Below are 23,310 nucleotides of genomic sequence, written 5' to 3'. Positions count from 1 at the left end.
ATGCCTGTAGTAAAGGATCTTAAAGAAATGGAAGGCTCGGTGCTGGGCAGGTGGCCACAAATCCAACAATAATTAGTTTTCCCTCATTCCCCTGCCCCATCATGTCGTTGTCCTGCAGTGGAAAGCCAGGTTCTTCTGGGTCTACTGGAATCCCAACTTCTTCTGCACAATAAAGCTTTTTCTTTTTTTAAAAAAAAAGCACATGCGCAATGACAGCCAAAGAAGTGCCAAAGACAGGCACTCACTTCAGAAACCTTTAAAGAAAACCTAAGGGAGTCAAATAAAACTGGATTCCGCCCGCCCCCCCCCCCAATCATTCTCTCTCTACCCCAAATTTCTCTACTTTAAACTTTACTCACAGAATAATTTATCAGACAAATATAAAAGACTAGGAAAACCATTGGAAAAGATTTAACTTTTTTGTTTGATTACTGTTGCTCCAGAAGTACCTTGTGAACTTGAATGCCTGGCCCAGAAGGAGAATTTTAGAAGGAAAATGAAAGATTTTTTTGGGAAATATATCTATAAGATAAGCTGTAAACGTGAGCGAGAGCATTGCCTGTTGCCCCTTCCTCTCTCGCCCCGAGAGGCGTCCTCTCCCTCTGCCCATCCCTCTCTCAGACACAGCTGGACCCACTTTACCTGCACTGGATTTGCCGCCATGTTGGCCTCCCTCTCTCCTCTGGATCCGCCAATGGCAGTCCTGAGTTCCCAATTCTCTTTCTCTTTTATATTAAAATGGTATGGTTGTTGTAATTAGAAGACGAGCGGGATGGGAACAAAAACAAAAAAACTGCGGATGCTGGAAATCTAAAACAAAAACAGAATTACCTGGAAAAACTCAGCAGGTCTGGCAGCATCGGCAGAGAAGAAAAGAGTTGAAGTTTCGAGTCCTCGTGGACTGTTTGTTTATAAATAATTTTTAAAATGACATTTACAGTTCATCTCTCTGGTACCTGCCAGAAATGCCTCCCTCAATAAGACACAACTTTAAAAGACTTAAAAAAAACAATTCCAAAGGGAGGGAAAAAATTGTCAACTACCCATTCACTTTCAAGCTCTGAGGTTGAGCTCTGAAGAAAATTGTTTCTGGCTCATTTTCTCTCTCTTCAACTTGGGGAATTTTTTTTTTTGTTTTAATTCTCCTAACTTTCCTGTTTGTTCTTTCAGCCTTAACACTGGTGCAGATTTTGTATCCTAAATAGCAGCGAGTTTAATTCACTCGCCATTCATGTGTAAATCGCCCAGCCGCTTCTGCCGGGGAAGAGAGATCCTGTGAATTGCAAACCTTTACAAGTTGCTGGAAGATTTGCATCAGCCACACACAAACGGCATCATGCTGTTAACCTCACCATGAATTTTATAAAATTTCTGCGGTTCCACATTTTTTTGCCAATTAAACTTGTCAGAGGTAGTTCAGGCCAGAGCTGAACAGCATGATGAATTTTTTGATGACATCATTTATTTTCCTGCGATAGCACTCAACTTTTCTGACCCGGGAAGAGGACAATTTAAACTGTGCAATCTCATCCCTATTGGAAATAAAATGTCAGATCTTTAAAATTTCACTTTTCAAGCATTATTTCTCTTTCTCTTCCTCATTTGACTCTTAGTTTATCCTACTTTATTATCTATTGTTTTTGTTTATTTCTCAATCCTTAAATTTCATTGTTTAAGCATTTGTGGACTTTTACCCCTATCATTCGTTGTTGCTCCAAATGCTCTGTTATCAGCTTTAACTTCCAACAACTGGTGGGGTAAAAAACTTGCGATCTGAAGGGTGAGAGCAAAGTCCTAATAAGTAGGACAGTGTGTAAGATACCCAACAAAATCTGGGCCGTTGCTACTAATTCACCAAGAAGTAGAGTCCATTAGTGGAAAGAATCTTTCGGTATTTACCTTCTCAAATCCGCCTCTATACTTTGTAGTGAAAGAAACCAAGTTTTGAAACTTTTTTTCATAACTACAATTGCATATTCCTGCTATTTGAATGGATCGTTATTGCAGGTTTTCCAGTAGAATTTGTTGACTAGCCACAAGTGTGACTACAGCAACATTGCTTTAGCCTCATGAACTAAAATGAGTAAAAAAAACCGCAGTACACTCATAGTGCGAATTATGTTTATTTAACAAACTGCTGCCACTATTCATTAACCAAGTAAGTTAAAGACTTTCGAGGTTCGGAAACCACTCTACTTTCTTGTCTTGCCAGTTTAATAATTTCATGTGTACGTTAATTTTTCGTGCAACAATGTGCAGATGCTTATTTAGATTACTTGCCTAAGGACATGGTCTATTACTCATTTTTACTTATCAGTTATACCATTGTCCACATCTGGGTTCGTAATTAGCTCCGTGTGACTAATTTAGAAGGCACTCTGCTCAAATACTCTTTCGAAAATGGGATGCTGAGAATTTGCCACTCTACTCCAATTTTGGCTTGAGCAATGTACAAATTCAACATAATTTCCTTGCTCTTGATGTTAGCGCCCCCCCCCCAATGTAAAATCAAGTATCCATTTGTCTTTTTTAAATGACTTATTTATTTACACTCTCCCATTTATTAAAGGCTACATATCTGCACTCGTGGGTCTCCTTGTTCCTCTATTATGGATGTTACCATTTATGATGTCTTATATATGGAAACAAAACAAATCCCAGCAACGATTTCTTGGTACACACCATTGCCTACATCTTATTAAGCTGAAAGCATCTTTTATTCTATTCTTTGCTTTCTTAGCGATCGCCCATTCTTTGTGGTCATATTTTCTTTAACTTTTATAATTCTCTTGAAACAGTCATTGTGTTTCTTTTTATTCACCGTGTGTACAATTGATTTAATTTTGATGAAATCAGGCATGGGAGGAGAAGAGAAAAAACAATAATGACCCAGATTTTACTTACAAAATAACTGCATGTTTAATGGCGCTTACCATTAATATTGTGTAAATTGTGAGTAACTTGTGAGGAAGAGAGACACCATGAATTGTGAATTGCCACAAGCTGCTGGAAGATTTGTATCGTTCTACTGTTAACTTCATGAAAAGTGCAGCTTGTTGTCAGCCTTCCTGTGAATTTTACAAAATTGCTGCATTTATACATTAATTGCCAGTTAAACTAACTGCAAAAAAAGGCAGCTATTTAAGCGTTAAGTATATTCTTTTGAAAAGAGATTTATGTGATAATTCAGCAAATAATCAGCAAGCAGTCATTGCTAAGCCAATGATGTCTGCACTGGCTCGACCATGTTCATCAGCTGGATGATGGCCGTACACCCAAAGACCTTCTGACGGTGAGCTGGCCTCCTGTTCTAAGGGCACCTGCAACTGAGATATGAAGATGGCGGGCGGACATTGACGCTGACAACTGCTGACGGTCGTAACCTCTATAGGGCAACTGTTTTCAAGAGCATTGGAATAAGTGAGCTGAAAAGCTCAGCTGGCTGAGAAGGGGGCCCAGAGAAATCAGAGGCCAGAGAATTGTGCACTTTCCCAGCCCATTGTCTCCCTCTGCAACAATTGTGGCAGCGACTTGTATGCCAGAGTGGAACTCCTAAACCACACCAGGCAAAGCCTAACACATAGTTAACCACCATGGTGCAAACCATAGATTTGCAAGATGGAAGACTGCCACTGAAAGTTCCTTCATAACGCAACCTCTCCGGCACAGAAATTGAGCAATTTAATAAATGCAATCTCAGGTAGTAAGTTTTAGTTGGAGATTTTATTTTTGCTTTTTTGTCTTTTTTCTCTTCAAACTTTGTTTATCTTTTTATTTCACATTTTGTGGTTTATTTGACTGTACTTGCTTCACCCTATTTCCTTCTCAGTTCATTTTCTTCCTTAATCCTTAGACCTCATTGGTCAAAGGGATGCACCATTCCCTTCGTTCATCTGGGTCATTGTTCCCTTATCGCCCTCACTATGCCATTTTCAGTTCACTCTTCCAGTAATTTGCAGGGAATGACTTTGGATTGAGGAAAAGGTATAACTTAGGGAATACGCCATGATATGTCCCGCTCCAACAAATTCTGGGCCTAAATTGTAGTTGTTTTTTAATATGGTGAACTTTTTCTCCCAGGTTTTTTTTTCACCAGGAGAAAACAGAAATGGCAAAATGGAGGCCAAATACTATGTTAAGATTTGGAGACATTGATTTGCAATTTCTGTAAGAAACCTTAGTGGTTTTGCTGTTGAATGAAAAAACTGATTCTGCACCAGTAACTCTTGCTGAATGGCAAGCATTAAATGTAACTTGTGTCTCACATTGGAACTTATTGCAGTTTATGTGCCAGTTTGCCAGTATATATGCACTTCTTCCAATCACTTTGAGATTTTATCCTGTCACTGCTCGGTGAATAACATATTCTTTTTCAAACTTCATTAATTTGTTGGAACCTCAGTTAAAATGAAATGTAAAATGTGTTGTGTGGTCATTTGACAGTGAAGAATACAATGGATTCGATAGGGCACTACTTTTGAATTTCAATTAACTGCATTCTCTTGAGCCAATCCATTGCAATGAGAAAAAATGATAGGTGCTGGGAAGGAGCTTATTAGGTTTAAATGGCATTAAGCTATGAGAATGGAACAAAAGCTGTGAACATTAGAACTCGAATTATATTGAAGTATATAGTGCTTTAATATCAATTTCTGGTAATATAGAAGTTTTGATTAATTTGGACATGTCAAAAATTATAAATTCTAATGTGCATGTTTGAGCAGATAGTGAAAGAACAGCAAACCTTGGGAGCGAAGCGCACCATAAATAACTCAATTGCAGGATGTTCAAAGGTTTTTTTAGTCTACTTTATCAGGTGTGGGAAAGGGTCATTTGGGGAAAAAACTGGGATTGGCAGTTGTAACAGCAATGATCTTCTCTTGCTGAAGATATGTGCTGAGCATGAGCTCTTAAAACAGCAACACAGTTTTTAGCTTTCCTAATCGCAACAAGACGTCATGGATGCATCCCCATTTTGTGCATTGACATCTATTCGGCTGTGTCATCACCAGACAGAGGGACAGGCAGGATGTGCGTGTAACAAAAGCCATCTGCAGTGTTGGCTGTTGGACTGATCACCATCATATTTCAAAGCTAAACATCAAGATCCACCCCCCTGGATGCTCCCAGGGCATTGAGGGCCCAAAATGGTCTCAGTATCTCAAGGCTCAAACAGGCAGTCATAAAAGAATCTCTCTCTCTCAAACTTGAGTCACCTGTTTACAGTGAAAATGGATTGAGGATGGTAGGGCAACCTTCAGGGATATCGTGTATTCCACTGCTCTAGAGGGCCTTGGCCCTACTTCTTTTAAATATCAAGATTGGTTCGATGGCAGTGAGGGATCCAGAAACAACTGAAGGGGAAACTTCACCTCTACAGGGTTTACCTCAATATTAAGTCATCACTATCTAAGCACAATGCTTATCACGACATCCCAACTGTCCAGTGCAAGCTCAGAGCGATGCAAGACACTTGGCTAAATCAGAAAGCAGATGAACCTCAGTCATATTCAGGCCACAAAGACTGGAAGCAATTCTACGATGATCTAAAATCTTCCCACAGGCCCCAGTTTACTGGATCATTGCTAATCCTAGGTACTAACGAGTCAACACTACTCACAGACAAACCCCAAATTCTAGAAATATGAGCAGAATACTTTAACCACATTATCAATTGACCTTCATCCATGAATGAATGAAGCAATCACCAGGCTTCTGCATGTTGCCATCAGCTGTTCTCTTGATGACCCACACCATTAGAAACAGCAAGTGTAAGCAATCTCCTGTCGAACAGCGGAGCTCCAGGAGCTGATGTTGTTTGAGCTGAGTACAAGGCTGGAGGGGCTTGGCCTAAATAGCCAAGTGGTTATGGTACTGGGCTTGTAACCCCAAGATCAAGAGTTCAAATCTCACCATGGCAAATTATGAAACAATGTAATTTCATCTGAATAGGAACAGATGGAAACGTGTTTGTACTCGAAAGAGTTACAAGGCTGGAGGCCAGCGCCTGGTCAAGAAGCTCACTGAACTCTTTCAGCCTACATGGAGCAAGGAAACATCCTGCAAGAATACTAAAATGACTCCATTGTCCACCTGTACAAGCAGAAAGCAACTCCCCAATCTTGCAACAATCATAGAGAAATCTCACTCCTCTCTGCCAGCAAAGTCTTTTGAACAGCTTAGTACAACAGCTTGGCCAGGATCTTCTGCCAGAGAGTTGAAGCTGTTTCAGTAAAGGCTGAGAAATCACTGATATTATTTGCACTTAGCCAACTCCAGGATCAATGCCGAAAACAACATTGAACCTCCACACCACATTTGACCTCACCGAGGCCTTTGACAGTCAGTCGTGAGGGCTTTTGGAAGGTAATGGAGAAATTTAGCTTCCCTGAGAAATTCATCACGATTGTGTGCCAGTTCCATGATGGCATGCTAGCATGTGTCCTAGATGATGGTGAGTTTTCTGATCCATTCCCAGTCTCTAATGGAGTTAAACAGGGCTGCATGCTAGCACCAGCCCTCTTCTTGTTTTTTCTCTGCCATGCTCTCTGAAGTCTTCCGATGATGATGATCCTGATGTCAAAATCAGATATTGCATGGATGAGAGGCTCATCAATTTGAGACGACTCAAGGCAAAGACCAAGGTTTCCAAGGATATACTTTGCGATTTCCTGTTTGACAGTACACTAGCTGTATGTTCAGAGCTGGGCATGCAATGTAACGTGGACTTGTTCTCCATTTTGTGTGACAACTTTGGCCTTAACATCAACACGAAGAAAACTGAAATCATGTACCAGCCTGTTCCAGGAAAGCCATAGCTCGAGTCCAAGGTTTTATTCCATGACCAGAACCTGTCAGCTGTGGATAAGTTCATTATCTCAGCAGCACACTCAAACTGCTAATGTTGACGCATGCAAGAATTGCCAAAACAAGTGTAACCTTTGGCAGGCTTCCAACGTCATTGTGGGAATGAAGCCTGCCTACTAAACTGAAAATCTATAGAGCAAAAGCCCTGCCCACTCTGCTGTATGTATGCAAGACTTAGACTGTGTACTAGCATCATGCCAAGAAGCTCAATCATTTGCACCTGAGCTACCTTCAGAAGCTTCTGAAAGTCAGATGGCGGAACAAAATACCAGACACTGAGGTGCTCACCTGAGCTGGCATTCCAAGCATTCAGACCATATTGAGTCAGTCACGGTTGAGTTGGGCTGGTCATGTAGCCAAAATGCTTGATACTCATTTACTAAAGCAAATCTTCTATGGAGAGCTTGAGTCTGGGGTGCGCTCCAAGGTGGTCAACGGAAGCAAAACGAGGACACTCAAGGCTTCACTTAGGAGTTTTGATAACGACTTTGAGTTCTGGGAGAAGCTTGTCCAGGATTGCTGCACTTGTCGCAATCAAATAAAAAAAACAGTGCAGTCTCCTTTGAAAGCAAGAGTATATCAGAGACAGAGAAAATGCAAAGAGAGGAATTCCTGAGCCAACAATTCATTCCAAAGCCCAATCATCTGCAGTATTCTGTAATATTTGCAGCAGAGCTTTCCAGGTCAGCCTCAGCAGTCACCTACGAAACCACTGGAACTCTTATCAAAAACCGCAGCTAATGAACGTGGTCATCTTTGCTTCAAAAAGCAAATGATTGAGAGCACAAATCCACTTGTTTGACACAGACACAGTGACTTATGCTGTAAAAGCACAAACAGGATGGTATGATGATTGTGTGTGGAAGAGGCATCACCATCTGGTGATGTGTATCCAGACCAAAAACAAAAATACCTGGAAAAACTCAGCAAGTCTGGCAGCATCTGTGAAGAGGAACACAGTTAACGTTTCGAGTCCGAATGACCCTTCAGGATTCGAAACGTTAATTGTGTTCCTTTCTGCAGATGCTGCCAGACCTGAGTTTTTCCAGGTATTTTTGTTTTTGTTTTGGATTTCCAGCATCCGCAGTTTTTTGCTTTTATCTATGTGTATCCAGACAGCAGCCTTGCTGCAAGATTAATTGGTGGCCAAAAAGAGAGTGGGACCAAACAATATGCAGTTAGCTTTTTCCAGCTATAATAACAAAAAAAAATAATCGGTTAGTATCTGTAAAAAGGAAAATAAAACCTTGATTTTTTTACAGATTTGCATCATTTTCCATTTTCATTTAAAATTATTTTCTCTGAACCAGGTCTTTTCACTGCCTGTTGTCAGCTTATCCAGAGAAAAATAGAAAAAAAATCTTCTGCAGCTGTCTAAATTACATTTCAATAAGGATCAATACCACTTGAGTTGAGTTTCTCACCATTGCTGACTCTTAGTCAGTGAAAATATTGAAGAGGTATTGGTTCAGGCAGGATATATTGACTTATGATTCCATTATTTCATTACGCACACTTATGCTTCCCTGTCATTAATCTCATTGGTACAGTGCTTTGCCAGGTTTTTGAAATTTTAATTCTAGAGTGGATGTGGTTTTGTTTCTTAAGGGGTAATGTGGATCTGAACAAGTAGTTCAAATTGACAGTAGGTCCAATCCAGTGATTTTTATTTTTAATGATTAGATGTATTTCACAATTGGGGGAGCCAGGTAGGTCAACAACAAGATAAAATCTACATGAAGTAAGTATTGCATTGTTACAATAAATACCAAGTGAGCTATGAGCAGCATTGTAATCATGATTTAATCTTTACTGAAAATCCACTGAGGTTCTACTGCATGTCCTCCAAACTTTGTCAATTGTTTTATTTTTGGTGGAGCTGTCTTTAGACTGAAGCACTGACAGTATTTGTTACAATGCGAACTGCTGCTTAATGTGCTGCTCTGTATCTCAGCATTTTAGTGGCAAAGAGCTGAAACATTCCAGCTCAAGTCTTGCTTGCCACCGATAATTATTTTTCTTATTTATATCCTGGCCTGCGAGAACTTGCAAAGCTAGGAGGTGAGAAATAGCAGGGGAACAAAAGCAAAGAAAAATGCTCACTATTGGAACACACAGTAACATAACGCCTGGATGCTACTGTGAAAATGGTGGCGAAACTGTCGACGTTCACCGTCATTACTCTGTTGAAACTGACAGTAGCTTGGCAAGTCTGGACACATGCAGAACAACACGAAACTCCAGAAGTTGTTGTTAGAGAGTCTACACTCCATAAGTTGCACTATAGAGATTCTCACAGATTGCAGTTGCCCTTGAAATTACGAATTGCCAAGAACTTCCATTTTAACACTTAGTCTTGCTGTAAAAACCATTGACAAAGTTGTATTTTGTTGAATGAGGTGTAACTGAATTTTTTAATGGTGTACTAACTTCATAAATAAATACTGTGGCTACAAGAGCAGGTCAGAGGCTAGGAGTTGTGCGACCAGTAACCTACCACCTGATTCCCCAAAGCCTGTCTACCATCTACAAGGCACAAGTCAGGAGTGTGATGGGATACTCTCCACTTGCCTGGATGAGTGCAGCTCTCTCAACACTGAAGAAGCTTGTCACCGTCCAGGACAAAGCATCCCGCTTGATTAGCGCCACATCCACAAACATTCATTCCCTCCACCACGGACGCATGGTGGCCACAATGCGTACCATCTTACAAGATGCGCTGTAGGAATTCACCAAGGCCCCTTAGACAGTAACTTCCAAACCCACGACCACTAGCATCTAGAAGGACAAAGGCAGCAGATAGATGGGAATCCCTCCAGCTGGAAGTTCCTCTCCAAGTCACTCACCACCCTGACTTGAAAATATATTGCTGTTCCTTCACTGTCACTGGGTCAAAATCCTGGAACTCCCTCCCTAACAGTGCTGTGCTGTGGATGTACCCACGCCACATGGACTACAGCAGTTCAAGAAGGCAGCTCACCACCACCTTCTCAAGGGTAACTAGGGATGGGCAGTAAATGCTGGGCCATCCAACGAAGCCCATATCCTGTGAATGAATAAAGAAAAAAAATAATCACAATGCACTTATTGGTCTTGAAAGGTTAATTTTTAGATTTGTAGACTGTTAAATTTCTCCAAAATGATAAATCTCACATTTTCTTAAAAGCATGAACATTTTTTCTTTTAATTGTATCTTTATTTTAGCTTCTATCTTAATACTGTCATAAATTTATTTTGCTGACTGAACAATTAAGTTAAAAGTGTAGGATTTTAAGCAGCTTCACTTCCTGGTTTGTTGTGTGTGAATACTTCAGTTTGGTTGCCCACCTGCTTGCAGTCATCACTGCTACTGCATGTCAAGACATCCTCTTGATGTGTGGCGCCATATTTAAACTGCCACTGGGAAAGGTGAAATTTCCAACACAGATATTGCGAGATCTTACGTGCATAGTTTTCTTCAAAAGTTTTCTTCTTGGCAGCGAACTGCAAAATCCAGGACAAATATTCACATAACTTTAACTCTCTGAATCTGGAGACTTCACCTCGTAGTGGTAGCAACCAGTTTTTTTGTGCAGAGTACCCCCAAACCCCCTAGAAAGGATATCCTACGCTTCTAGCACTTGTGTTGTTTCCCTTCACAATGTCCTGAATATATCGGAGTGCAGAGGAAGCCATGAGAATGTCCAGAGGACGAGGACAAAACTTTTTGAGTGTGAACAATCAAATCAATTCAGAGCTTAAGAGTCACCAAAGGCGAGTCCAAAAGGTGCTCGGATTAAAGGCATGCAGATTTATATTCTTAACAAAGAAGGTCAACATTTCCTTATTCTGCATTTTTTGCATTTCTGTAATTGCATTACAGAAAATATGATACATGTATTACTTTTCTGAACTCAAATTGGCTTTGTCTTAAGGTTGAAAATGAGAGATAAAAAAGAATGGAATCAATAAGTATAGATACAGAAGGGAAGCACTTCCAAAATATGACCTGCAAATTGCTAAATAGCAAATTTTATTATTATAAAATACCATAAGAGAGAAGAGAGTTATAAAACTAACAAAAGAATGCCCAACTATTAGGTGGTGAAAAACACCTTTAGGTATAAAAAAAACTTGAAAATCTAAGTCTGATAAATCTCCTGTTATGCCTCTGACAGTGTTACTTATTACAGTTTGAGCTCATAAGTCTGCATATTTTGGCTCAAAAGGCAGTTTCTGTAAGATCTGCATCTGCTCCGATCTTAAACTTAGAAACTCGAGAGTGTTGCCTGTATGAAGTTATGTCACAAGTCCAACCATTGCTGTTGCCAAGTGTTTGGCACGAGAGATCCACCACTCTGGAAACTCCACACTGCCAGATGGTGGTGTTTAGGCTAAAACTAGTATTCAAATTTGTTTATTAGTATTATAATTACTCAACGAAAAGAATGTAACAAATAATCAGTGCTTACAATACTTGATCAAAACTATGTTTCAAAAATAATAAAGATTTAAAATCTGCCATTTTCAGAGTTTTGATTTAGTTTTTGATGAGCATAAAGGAAGTACTTGAGCTTCAAAGGGGCCCCTACTCTGCCACATGTACCTGTATTCTCACCATGTCCACTAATTTCTGCTTCAGAAATCCATCGTACTACTCTGAAATCTGTTTGTACTATTTAAATCAAAGGCCTTCTTTGATAATATATTCCAAAAGCTGCTTACTTTTTGTTTTGCTTTTAAAAACAAAGTTCTACCTGAGTTATTCCTAACTTTACTTGTATGTGCTGATGTTGAAATCTTTCACCAGAGTGAATAATTTGCCTCTGACTTCTGCTTGGTGGGAATAGAAGCTGTATTTATTCAGTCCACGTTATTCTTGCAGTGCACTGTGGTATTAAGTTAGTCTCTTTCTGGTTAAATCTTTACATGGAATCTTAGCATTGAATTGTTACAACGAAGAAGGAAGCTGTTTGGTCTGTCGCGCCCGTACTTGCCCTCCACAAGAAGAACTCAGCTTGTACTACTCTCCTGTCTTTTCTCTGTAGCCCTGCATTTTTATTTTGTAAATGAATGTTTTTACAATATTTCTTTTATTGAACAGAGCTCATTTTGGTATGGCTGAAGTTTGCTGGAGATAGAGCTCTGTTGAATTTGAGCATTTTAAAGTGTTTCCCTTTGTTTTATCTTAGAGCTTTTGAGCTGTCACGCACAGGAAAATACATATCTATTGGGAGATGTATTTTCTAATATATGATTACTATAAGTAAGATTTGCAGTACATTTGAAATTCATTATGCTGTTTGCATAATGACTATTTGCATGCCAGATTTGCCGCAACACTTTTAATCACGATTAAGGAATGCAGGCACATATTTACAATATAAGTTCTCAGTTTGCATGTCATGTTTGTAACATCCTGTTTGTGCATGGAAATTGTTTATAAATTCAAAATCAAAAGATGAATAGAGAGAATTTTCTCTCTCGTGCAGCACATAGGCATCACAAAGTTCCTGAGGAAGTAAATGAGCCCAAAAGTTACTGATTTCCTCCAGGATGCCAAAACCTTATTTATTGAACTAAATTTAAACTCACTATTGTTAAACAAACATAGCAAGGTGCATATGATGTGTAAGCATTCTGAATTCTTGCAATCTTTCTTTATCCCCGATCCACCTAGTTGCAATTTGCATTTCGGAAAAAATAATTCTCCCTTCCAAATAGCATCGTTGGTGTACCTACACCACATGGCTAATGGGCCATACTTTTTTTTGTATTTGGGGACGGGGAAGGTGAAGGGAACTTGCTGACCTCAGCAGAAAGGAGTCTAGTAACACTTTTGGGATTTTAAAAATTAAAAGTTTTATTATGAATAAAAGTAAACTTCACACAAGATTACAGATACACAGTTTAGCTTAGTCTTCCTTAACATTCTGCCAAAAAGACACCCTACTTGGTCAGACCTATAAGTAAGCACCTTCCAGACAACATTCACTTATAGATGTTTAGCAATAAAAGTACCCAGTAATATTTACCAAGGCAAACTGCTGAAGCCTCAATAAAGGTGTACCACATGACCTGTAACACACTCCTGCTCTGCTGTGAAAATCCAAACTTCAGAATAAAACTCTTTTTTGCAGCCTAAGATTTTTCTGGCTTGAATGGAGGGTTGATTCAAACTACATCCTCTCTTAACCACAGCAGCTCTAGCTTTTACATCTCACAGCCCAACAGTTCATCAGCTACAGCCCCCCTAAGCTGTCCACAATTACCTCAAAATGGGCCTTATTTCCCCTTTTCATATCAGCTTCCATTGTTCTCACACATCTTTGAAACTCAAATCCTTCCCAATATAAGATCGATCTTGTTTTCATCTTGTCTTTGCTTTCGGGTCAATAAAATATAATATCCCCACTTCTATTCATCTATGGAACTCCTGCAAGATGCAAACATGTTTTTTGGTATCTCTGACACCCCCTTTGATATTCAAACAAGCTCTCAACTTATCTAAAGATGCAAATGTTAGATCGAACCTATTCATTTGTACCTCAAACCTGACACCTCTATTCTCTTCTGTGAATCTCTGCCCAGCTTAATTGAATAACAAACACACACAGCTTTTTCACAGAATAACACCATATTCCCCAAAAATATTTTTAAAAAAACAATTTCTCACAGGATCCACAGTATGAACCTAACTTGCATGGATCAGAACAATGTTACCAGGCAGTACTCATTCAGCATCTGTTTGCTCCAACTTGATTTTCTGATATCTGATCTAACTCAAGTTAAAGGTATGTTTGTCATATGATTACCAATTATCATCAGTTTTAATTAAATTAGGCCTTTTGGTTTTGGCTATTCTTGAATTCAGATCCAAAAATTAGAACTAATTCACAATGAGGAAATAAATCTTCTGGATGGAAAATTTTGGAAGGATCCCATGCATTGTTTGAAGCCTACTATGTATATGCAAAAACCCAAGAGCCACCTGCAGCCTGCAAAGTCTCAGTTTTTCAGCTTCACAATTTCTGTCAAAACTTAAATTTCTTTTTCCTGCTGCTTTCTCCTGTTTGACTTCTATAGGCTGAAATATTCTTAGCACTGATCCTAATACGTGGATAAATTGTAAATTTAAGCACCAATATCTGTTGAATTACGTTGCGATTCAAATTGGTGGGAAGTCGGTTAAATTTTCTATGACCTGTGGAACTTGTTGACACACCGTTAACTACTCCATTGTTATGACACAACTGATGGTAAATGCTGAGTTGTTCAAATCCCAACGTGAAACTTGAAACAATTGCCACAACTTGTTTTGCAATTTGTATACATTTCGAGATGCGTGCCTTGAATTCAGTAGTATTAAGACCATCAAGTCTTAGGCTTTTACAAAACTAGCTTAAACATTTACTAACAAGAAAAATGATTATGAAGCACATTACATATGTCTACAAATTACCAGTATAATAACTTTTCTAAATCCCCTAATCAATCTAACTTCCAGTTACACTTTCATTAAGGCAACAGTAAGACAGATTTTAAAAGACCCAGGCAAAGAAACATGATACCCTGACAATTCAATTCAAAGTGAGTTTCCTTAACTTCAATTCTTTGTAGACAGTAGTTTGAGGTGTAGATGCTGAAGGCTTTTTGCACTTTAGATCTTAAAATGCCTATGTTTACACACAGCTTTTACTCCTTTATACATATTTCCCCTTTGAATGCAAATACCCATTGTTTCACTACGTCTTTGGACTTTATCTTTCTGATCATAATTTAGCATAGTACCCATTTTATCAATAACCTTTGGGGAAAAATGAGCGCACTGTTTCTGAACTTCGCCTGGCCAGGTGACATGTTTCACCCCTCCTTTGAAATCAATCTAGTCTGGTTTATTTAAAAATGCAGATGTTCTTTTACACTTATGTTTACCTACTTAACATTTGAAGCCAAGCTCATCTCCTAAAACATCAAAATCTTCAGACCAGCTGCCTTTAATCCAATTAAGTCACACAGAGGGACACACACACACACACACCATTATTTTACAATAAATCTCAATAACATTATATCTTCCTGACACCATGAAGAGAAAAAGTGACACTTCAAGTAAATCAGTGTTTGTATCTGCAAAATTATGATAAGTTATGAAGTAACATTAGCTGCATCCGTAGAACTCCATGTCTCCTCTATGAAACTTTAGTTTGGTTGCCTATGTGACTGAAGATGTGCTCTATTTTTTAATTCACTTAGTAGAGAGAGAAGATACTTTTCTTTTTCTTTCATTCCTCCCGCCCTCCCTCCCTCGCGTTGCTGGCTGGGCCAACATTTATTGCCCTATCCCTGATTGCCCTTCAGAAGGTGGTGGTGAGCTGCCGTCTTGAACCACTGCAGTCCATGTGGTGTAGGTACATCCACAGTGCTGTTAGGGAGGGAGTTCCAGGATTTTGACCCAACAACAATGAAGGAATGGTGATATATTTCCAAGTCAGGGCAGTGAGTGGCTTGAAGGGGACCTTGCAGATGTTCCCATGTGTCTGCTACCCTTGTCCCCCTGGATGGTGGTGATCATGGGTTTGGAAGGTGCTGTCGAAGCAGGCTTGGTGAGTTCCTGTAGTGCATCTTGTAGATGGTACGCACTGCTGCCACCGTGCATCGGCGGTGGAGGGAGTGAATGTTTGTGGATGTGGTGCCCATCAAGCAGGATGCCTTGTCCTGGATGGTGTCAAGCCTCTTGAGTGCTGTTGGAGCTGTAGTCATCCAGCAATTAAGAGTATTCCATCACACTCCTGACATGTGCCTTGTAGGTGGTGGACAGGCTTTGGGGAGTCAGGAGGTGAGTTACTCATCGCAAGATTCCTAGCTTCTGCTCTGCTCTTGTAGCCACAGTATTTATACAGCTAGTCCAGTTCAGTTTCTGGTCAATGGTAACCTCCAGGATGTTGATAGTAGGGGTTTCAGTGATGGTAATGCTGTTGAATGTCAAGGGTTGGTGGTTAGGTTCTTTCTTGTTGGAGATGGTCATTGCCTGGCACTTGTGTGGCATGAATGTTACTTGCCACTTGTCAGCCCAAATCTGGATGTTGCCCAGGTCTTGCTGCATTTGGACATGGACTGCTTCAGTACCTGAGGAGTTGCAAATGGCACTGAACATTGTGCAATCATCAGTGAACATCCCTACTTCTGACCTTAAGATAGAAGGAAGGTCATCAACGTAGCTAAAGATGGTTGGGCCGAGGACACTGCCCCTGAGGGACTCCTGCAGTGATGTCCTGGAACTGAGATGACTGACCTCCAACAGCCACAACCATCTTCCTTTGTGCTAGGTATGACTCCAATTAGTGGAAAGTTTGCCCTGTGATTCCCATTGACTCCAGTTTTGCTAGGGTTCCTTGATGCTGCATTGGGGCAAATGCTGCCTTGGTGTCAAGGGCAGTCACTCTCGCCTCACCTCTGGAGTTCAGCTCTTTTGTCCATGTTTGAACCAAGGCTGTCATAGGTGAAGCTCTGTTTGGGTTCTGCAAGGGCCAGTGAGCAGGTTACTGCTAAACAAGTGCTGCTTGATGGCACTGTTGATGACCCCTTCCATCACTTTACTGATGATCGAGAGTAGACTGATGGGGTGGTAATTGGCCGGGTTGGATTTGTCCTGCTTTGTTGTGTATAGGACATACCTCTGTATGGTGACACCATCCATATTGCTGGGTAGATACCAGTGTTTTAGCTATACTGGAACAGCTTGGCTAGGGGTGCGGCAGGCTCTGGGACACAAATCTTCAGTACCATTACTGGAATATTGTTAGGGCCCTATACCCTTTGTAGCATCCAGTGCCTTCAGCCATTTCTTGATGTCATATGGAATGAATTGAATTGGTTGAAGACTGACATCTGTGGTGTTGGGGACCTTCCTGGAGGATGCCGGGATGGGTCATCGACTCGGCACTCCTTGTTAAGATTGTTGCAATTGCCATTGCCTCAGCATTATCTTTTGCACTGATGTGCTGGGCTCCTCCGTTGTTGAGGGTGGGGATATTTGTGGAACCCCCTCCTCCAGTGAGTTGTGTTAATTGTCCATCACCATTCATGATGGGATGTGGCAGGACTGCAGAGGATCTGATCCGTTGGTGGTGGAATCTCTTAGCTCTGCCTATCGCTTGCTGCCTGTGCTGTTTGGCACGCAACTAGTCCTGTGTTGTAGCATCACCAGGTTGATACCTCATTTTAAAGTATGCCCGGTGCTGCCATCCCCCTCCCTCTGCACTCTTCATTGAACCAAGGTTGATTCAGTATCTCTGCTTGAGACCAAAACTGTACGTAGTACTCTAGATGCCATCTCTCCAATACATTGAACATTTGTAGCAAGACTTCACTACTTTTATACGCCACCTCCATTTGTCTTTCTGATAACTTGCTAACTTCTTCTGATTGATGTACAATGACACCCAGATCCCTTTGCACTGCTGCATTCTGCAGCCTCTCTCTCTATTTAAATAATCTGATTTTCTATTCTTCCTGCCAAAGTGGACAACCTCTCATTTTCACATTATGCTCCATCTGCTATTTTTCCTCCACTCACTTAACTATATCTCGTTGCAGACTCCTTGTATGTTCTTCACAACTTCTTTTCCTGACAACCTTTATAAGACCTTCAACCATACTCCAAGTCTTGTAGTAGCATTACAGGGTCAAAGTTTCCAGTGTGTCATTAAACTGAAACTCCTACCGCTGCATAGGCTTAAGAGCTAAATTATTGAATTTGTTAATAGAGCCAAAACTGGTAGGTGTTTGGGACTTGCCTCACTACAATTCTAGCACTGACAATTGGCTGATCGGTTTTAACTTCACTTAAATTGAGTTAAATTTAAATTTCAAGAGATGTGACACTGGCAATACCAGATTGTCTCGCCTTTTTGGGGTGAGTTCTTTTAAAATTTGCTAAAAGCTGCACTTCACTTTTCTTGGAGTAGGGAGGAATGGAGGAGGAGGACAATATCAAAAACCTATTTTCCTTCGAAGTATACCTATAAGTAAAAGGATTTTTAAAAAATTAATTATCTGGATATGGGTATCACTGGCAAGGCCAGTATTTATTGTTTGTATCTGAATCAAAACTGGATGTAAAAGTAAAACAGTCTGATTGACAAGGAGACCCATGGGGTTCTGGAGATTTTCTTGGAAAATGTGAGATCATCTACACTGTTCATGCCCAGTGTAAGATGATCACTGCCATGAATTTAAGCTATGCTCTGAAATGGCAAGGGCATGCTCCATATAGATTTAGCAGCTGAACAACCCAACCCAGTGCTTACTACAAAGTTTAAAACAAAAGCATGCAAAATGTGGAACTTCTAATTGCTCAGCCTTACACTGGTCTTGTTGACCAAGTATCATTTAATGGGGAAATTGCGGAAATTACAGTTAGAAGGACTATGGTTTTTTTTGTATGCAAGAGATTTCAATTCAGGGTTTTAAACTAAATAGTCGGGGAAAGGGATCAAATTTGGGAAGATGTGGTAAACCAAAGAGTAGAGACAAGGCAAGGGGAAAGGGTATTATTACGGGAAATGAATAACAGACTGTGACAGGATAGAGAGTACAAAGATAACAGTGAATCAACAGATCAAACTAGAGGTTATTAAAAGAATTTAAGGATAAAATGAAAAGCTCTATATCTGAATGCACGTAACATTCAAAACTAAACAGATGAACTGAGAGCGCACATAGAAATAAATAATTACGATTTCATAACCATTTTGAAGACATGGCTGCAGGAGGACATGGATTGGGACCTGAATATTGAAGGACACAGGGTATTTAGGATGGACAGGAAGTGAAGAAAAGGTGGAGGGGTGGCTCTGTTAGTTAATGATGGCCTCAGCACAAAAGAGAGCCTAAGCTTAGGAAACCAGGATGTGGAAACGGTTTGGGTAGAGATGAGAAATGGTGAAGAAGTGAAATGGCAAGATGTCATTTGTTGGAGTTGTATACAAACCTCCTAACAGTAACCATATTGTAGGGCTGCTTTTAAAGGAAGAAATAACTGAAGCTTGCCAGAAAGGCATGGTGTTAATCATAGGGGATTTTACTTTACATATCCACGTCAGATGGGCAAAGATAGCCCAGATGAGGAGTACATTGAATGTTTTCAGGATAGTTTCTTGGAACGGCATGTTATGGAGCCAACCAGAGAGCAGGCTATACCAGTCCTGGTACTGTGCAATGAGATTGAAGTAATTAGTGACCTCATAGTGAAGGTGCCCCTGGGTAGCAGCAACCATAATAAATTGAATTTTACGTTCCGTTTGAGGGAGAGAGGAATGGGTCTGAGATTAAGTTTTTAAACTTAAAAAAGGGCAATTATGAGGGCAAGAAAGCTGAGCTGGCGAAAGTGAATTGGCAAATTAGGTTCAGGGATAGGTCAATGGAGATGCAGTGGCTAATATTGAAGGGGATGTTTCAGAATGCACAGAATGGGTACATTCCAATGAGTAAGAAAAAGTCCAAGGGATGGACACATCATCTCTGGTTAATTAGAAAGGTCAAAGGTAGTATCAAACTTAAAGAAAAAGCATATGATTGTGCAAAGATAGGTGGAAGGCTAGAGGATTGGACAGAATATAAGGAACAGCAAAGGATGACTAAAAGATAAAGGTGGGAATAATTAGAGTATGAGAGAAAGCTAGCCAGAAATATAAAAATAGAGTAAGAGTTTTTATAAATATTTGAACAAGAAACAAATTAATAAAGTGAGCATTCTTCTTAAAGAAAGTGAGTCTGGAGAATTGATAATGGAAAACAAGGAGATGGCAGATGAATTTAACAGGTATTTTGCATCACTTTTCACTACAGAGGGTACAAGTAACATCCCAGAAGCAGCTATAAACCAGGAAAAACAGAAAAAAAACTGGGGAAGGAAGTCAGGAAAATTAAAGTCACCAGAGAAGTGGTAAAGAGTATATTGTTAGAACTGTAGCCTGACAAGAGCCCAGGTCCTGATGGATTTCATCTTAGGGTCTTAAAAGAAGTGCCTAGTGAGATAGTTGATGCCTTGGTTTTAATTTTCCAAAACTCCTTAGATTCCGGGAAGGTCCCATTAGCTTGGAAGATAGCAAATATAACTCCATTATTCAAAAAGGGAGGGAGACAGAAAGCAAACTACAGGCCAGTTAGCTTAACATCTGTCATAGGGAAAATGTTAGAAGCTATTATTAAAGAAGTTATAGCAGGGCACTTGGATAAGCTCAAGGTCATCAGGCAGAGCCAATATGGTTTTGTGAAAGGGAAATTGTGTTTAACCAATTTGTTGGAGTTCTTTGAGGAAGTAACATGTGCTGTGGATAAAGGGAAACCGGTGGATGTACTGTGCTGGGATTTCCAGAAGGCATTTGATAAAGTGCCACGTCAAAGATTATTGTGGAAAATAAAAGCTTAAGGTATGGGGGTAACATATTGGCGTGGATAGAAGATTGGCTGGCTAACAGGAAGCAGAGAGTAGGCATAAATGGGTCTTTTTCAGGTTGGTAAGATGTAACGACTGCCACAGGGATCAGTGCTGGGACCTCAACTGTTTACAATTTGTATAAATGACTTCGATAAAGGGATAGTTGTCAGATTTGCTGATGGCACAAAGATTGGTAGGAAAGTTAAGTTGTGAAGAGGACATGAGGCTCCAAACAGATATAGATAGGTAAGTGAGTGGGCAAAAATCTGGCAGATGGAGTTTAATGTGGGAAAGTGTGAATTTGTTCATTTTGACAGGAAGAATAAAAGAGAAGCATATTATCTAAATTGTGAGAGATTGCAGAGCTCTGCGGTGCAGAGGGATCTTATGTCCTCGTCCATTAATCACAAAGGGCAAGTATGCAAGTACAGCAAGTAATTAGGCAAGGTAATAGAATGTTTTCATTTATTGCGAGGGGAATTTGAATACATAATTAGGGAGATAAAAGCAAAATACTGCGGATGCTGGAAATCTGAAACAGAAGTAAAAATAGCTGGAAAAACTCAGCAGACCTGACAGCATCTGCGGAGATGGGTACAGTTAAAGTTTTGAGTCCGTATGACTCTTCATCAGAACATAAGTAGGGAGGTTATGCTTCAGTTGTGCAGGGCATTGGTGAGACCACATTTGGAGTACTGTGTACAATATTGGTCACCTTATTTAAGGAAGGATGTAAATGCGTTGGACGCAGTTCAGGGAAGGTTTACCAGACTAATACCTGGAATGGGTGGGTTGTCTTAAGATGAAAGGTTGGACAGACTAGGCTTGTATCCGCTGGAGTTTAGAAGAGTAAGCAACGACTTGATTGAAACATATAAGATTCTGAAGGGTCTTGACAGGGTGGATGTGGAGAAGATGTTTCCTCTTGTGGGAGAATCTAGAATTAGGGGTCACTGTTTAAAAATATGGGGTCACCCATTTAAATCAGAGATGAGGCAAAATTTTTTCTGAGGTTTGTGAGCCTTTGAAACTCTCCTCCTGAAAATGTGGTGGAAGCAGAGTCTTTGAATATTTTTAAGGCAGGGGTGGATAGATTCTTGGGAAGCAAGGGGATGATAAGCTATCAGAGGTAGGTGGGATTCAGCTTTGAGGTTACTATCAGATCAGCTATGATCTTATTGGATGGTGGAGCAGGCTTGAGAGGCTGAACAGCCTACTCCTCCTTGTTCATATGTTCAAATATAAGACAACTTGTTCTTTAATTAAAGGGATGACATCTTCATGAAAATGGAGACGGAGAGTTTTCAGAGGAACTGTTAACATTTTTATCATAGCACAAGTGGTACAGTGTGTGATGGAAATAACTGAACCTTTTAGGCTTAGAAAAATGTTTGTCAGACTTCTTCATGAAGACTGCCCTTTTTTAAAAAAAAAATCAGCAATAATATTGAGAATATATCAGGGTTTTTTTATTGCTGTTGTAAGGAACAGTCTTGGGTATGCTTTAAACAATTTGTTTAGTTTGTGGAAACTCTGAAGAAGAGTCATACGGGCTCAAAATATTAACTCTGTCTTTTTCTCCACAAATGCTGTCAGGCCTGCTAATTATTTCCAGCATTTTTTGTTGTTTCAGATTTCCAGCATCTGCAGTATTTTTTCTTTACCTTTTAATTAATACTTGTTCATCTTAACATTGCCTTTTCATTTTGTTTTTAATGCTATTGTAGAGTTGTTAGAATATACAATGAAATCTCTATCTGCTTTTCCTTCCAACCCCACTGTAAAAGTTAATGCTCTCAACACTGATCTTCTTTACAGGTTGTTATATATGGAGACCTGCCAGTGAAAAAGGAAAACATGGTTTACTTATCAAACCATCAGTGCACAGGTGTGTGAGCTTATCTTCATATTCTCTTGTGAACTGAAAGTTTATTCATGTATATTGTTTTTGTGTTCTGAATCTTTTAAATTGTTTTCTGTTCTATATGTTGTTGAGGAATACTGTTGAAGGAATTCAAAATAGTAATTTACCACTTCAAGATGATTTTCATTTATTGCCCCCTACATTTAATTGTATGCCTGCTTTTAAGCTGCTACTGTAATTGTGCTAAGTTCCGGTGTCTTAGAAACTAAAAGTTTATCAGTTCGCTTATTAAGTGAAAAAAGGCAACTGTTATGTGTGTGCCTGAAATCCTGGAATATACGCCCTTTTCACCACAACAGAACAATGAAAATACAGTGGTTAAAACTCAGTAATGCATCCTAAACTTAGATGATGATGTTGGTGCTGCCCTTGTTGCTAGTGCAAAAGTATGCAATAATTCACAGGCCAAGGATTTGAATCACTTATTCAGACATCCTATTCGTAAGTTCAAAACAAAATACTGCAGATGCTGGAAATCTGAAACAAAATCAAAAAATGCTGGAAAAACTCTGCAGGTCTGACTGCATCTGTGAAGAGAGAATAAAATCAAATTAACGTTTTGAGTATGACCCTTCTTCAGAGCTGAAGAGAAGTGGAAATGTGATGAAATTTATATTGTTTAAGGGGGAGTGAGGCAGGTGGAGCTGGATAGAAGGCCAGCAATAGGTGGGGACAAAGGAGGGATTGACAAAGATGTCATGAACAAGAGGACAAAGGGATTGTTAATGGTAGTGATTAGTGCTAAAAAAGGCGCTAATGGTGACGTAAAGGTAAGAAAGCAGAATGTGGTTATTGCAGAACAAGGATAGCATTGTGTGAAGGAAAACGTGGAACAAGTGACAGATGGCCCTGTCGGTGATAGGAAGGTGGGAGGAGGCAGTGGTTGGGGGAGAAAAAGAATAGAAATCGGAGAGAAAAGGGGATAAACTACAGATAAATGAATAAAAATAAAACAAGCGGGCAACAAATTAATGTAGAAGGAAGGGGATGATAAAAAGAGGGTGAGGATGGAGGACTGAGTTCATGGTCTGAAGTTAAGTCCAGAAGGCTGTAAGGTGCTTGATCGGAAGGTGAGGTACTACTGTGTCAACTGTGG

At 39.9% G+C, this 23,310-nt stretch overlaps 1 protein-coding gene across 2 annotated transcripts in view; it reads left to right on the top strand.

Moving 5' to 3' along the window:
* The window catches only part of agpat5 (1-acylglycerol-3-phosphate O-acyltransferase 5 (lysophosphatidic acid acyltransferase, epsilon)), a 143,807-nt gene that overhangs the window by 12,392 nt on the left and 108,105 nt on the right, over positions 1–23,310 (top strand). For both annotated transcript variants that reach the window (XM_041187790.1, XM_041187791.1), the window contains exon 2: positions 22,109–22,178. In XM_041187790.1, the coding sequence (XP_041043724.1) occupies positions 22,109–22,178 (70 nt within the window). The remainder of the gene's footprint in view (positions 1–22,108; positions 22,179–23,310) is intronic.

The sequence above is a fragment of the Carcharodon carcharias genome, chromosome 5 (genome assembly GCF_017639515.1).
Source record: "Carcharodon carcharias isolate sCarCar2 chromosome 5, sCarCar2.pri, whole genome shotgun sequence".
NCBI classification, from domain to species: Eukaryota; Metazoa; Chordata; class Chondrichthyes; order Lamniformes; family Lamnidae; genus Carcharodon; species Carcharodon carcharias.
Note: the sequence above shows the minus strand (reverse complement) of the source record. Positions and strands in the feature narration are given on the sequence as shown.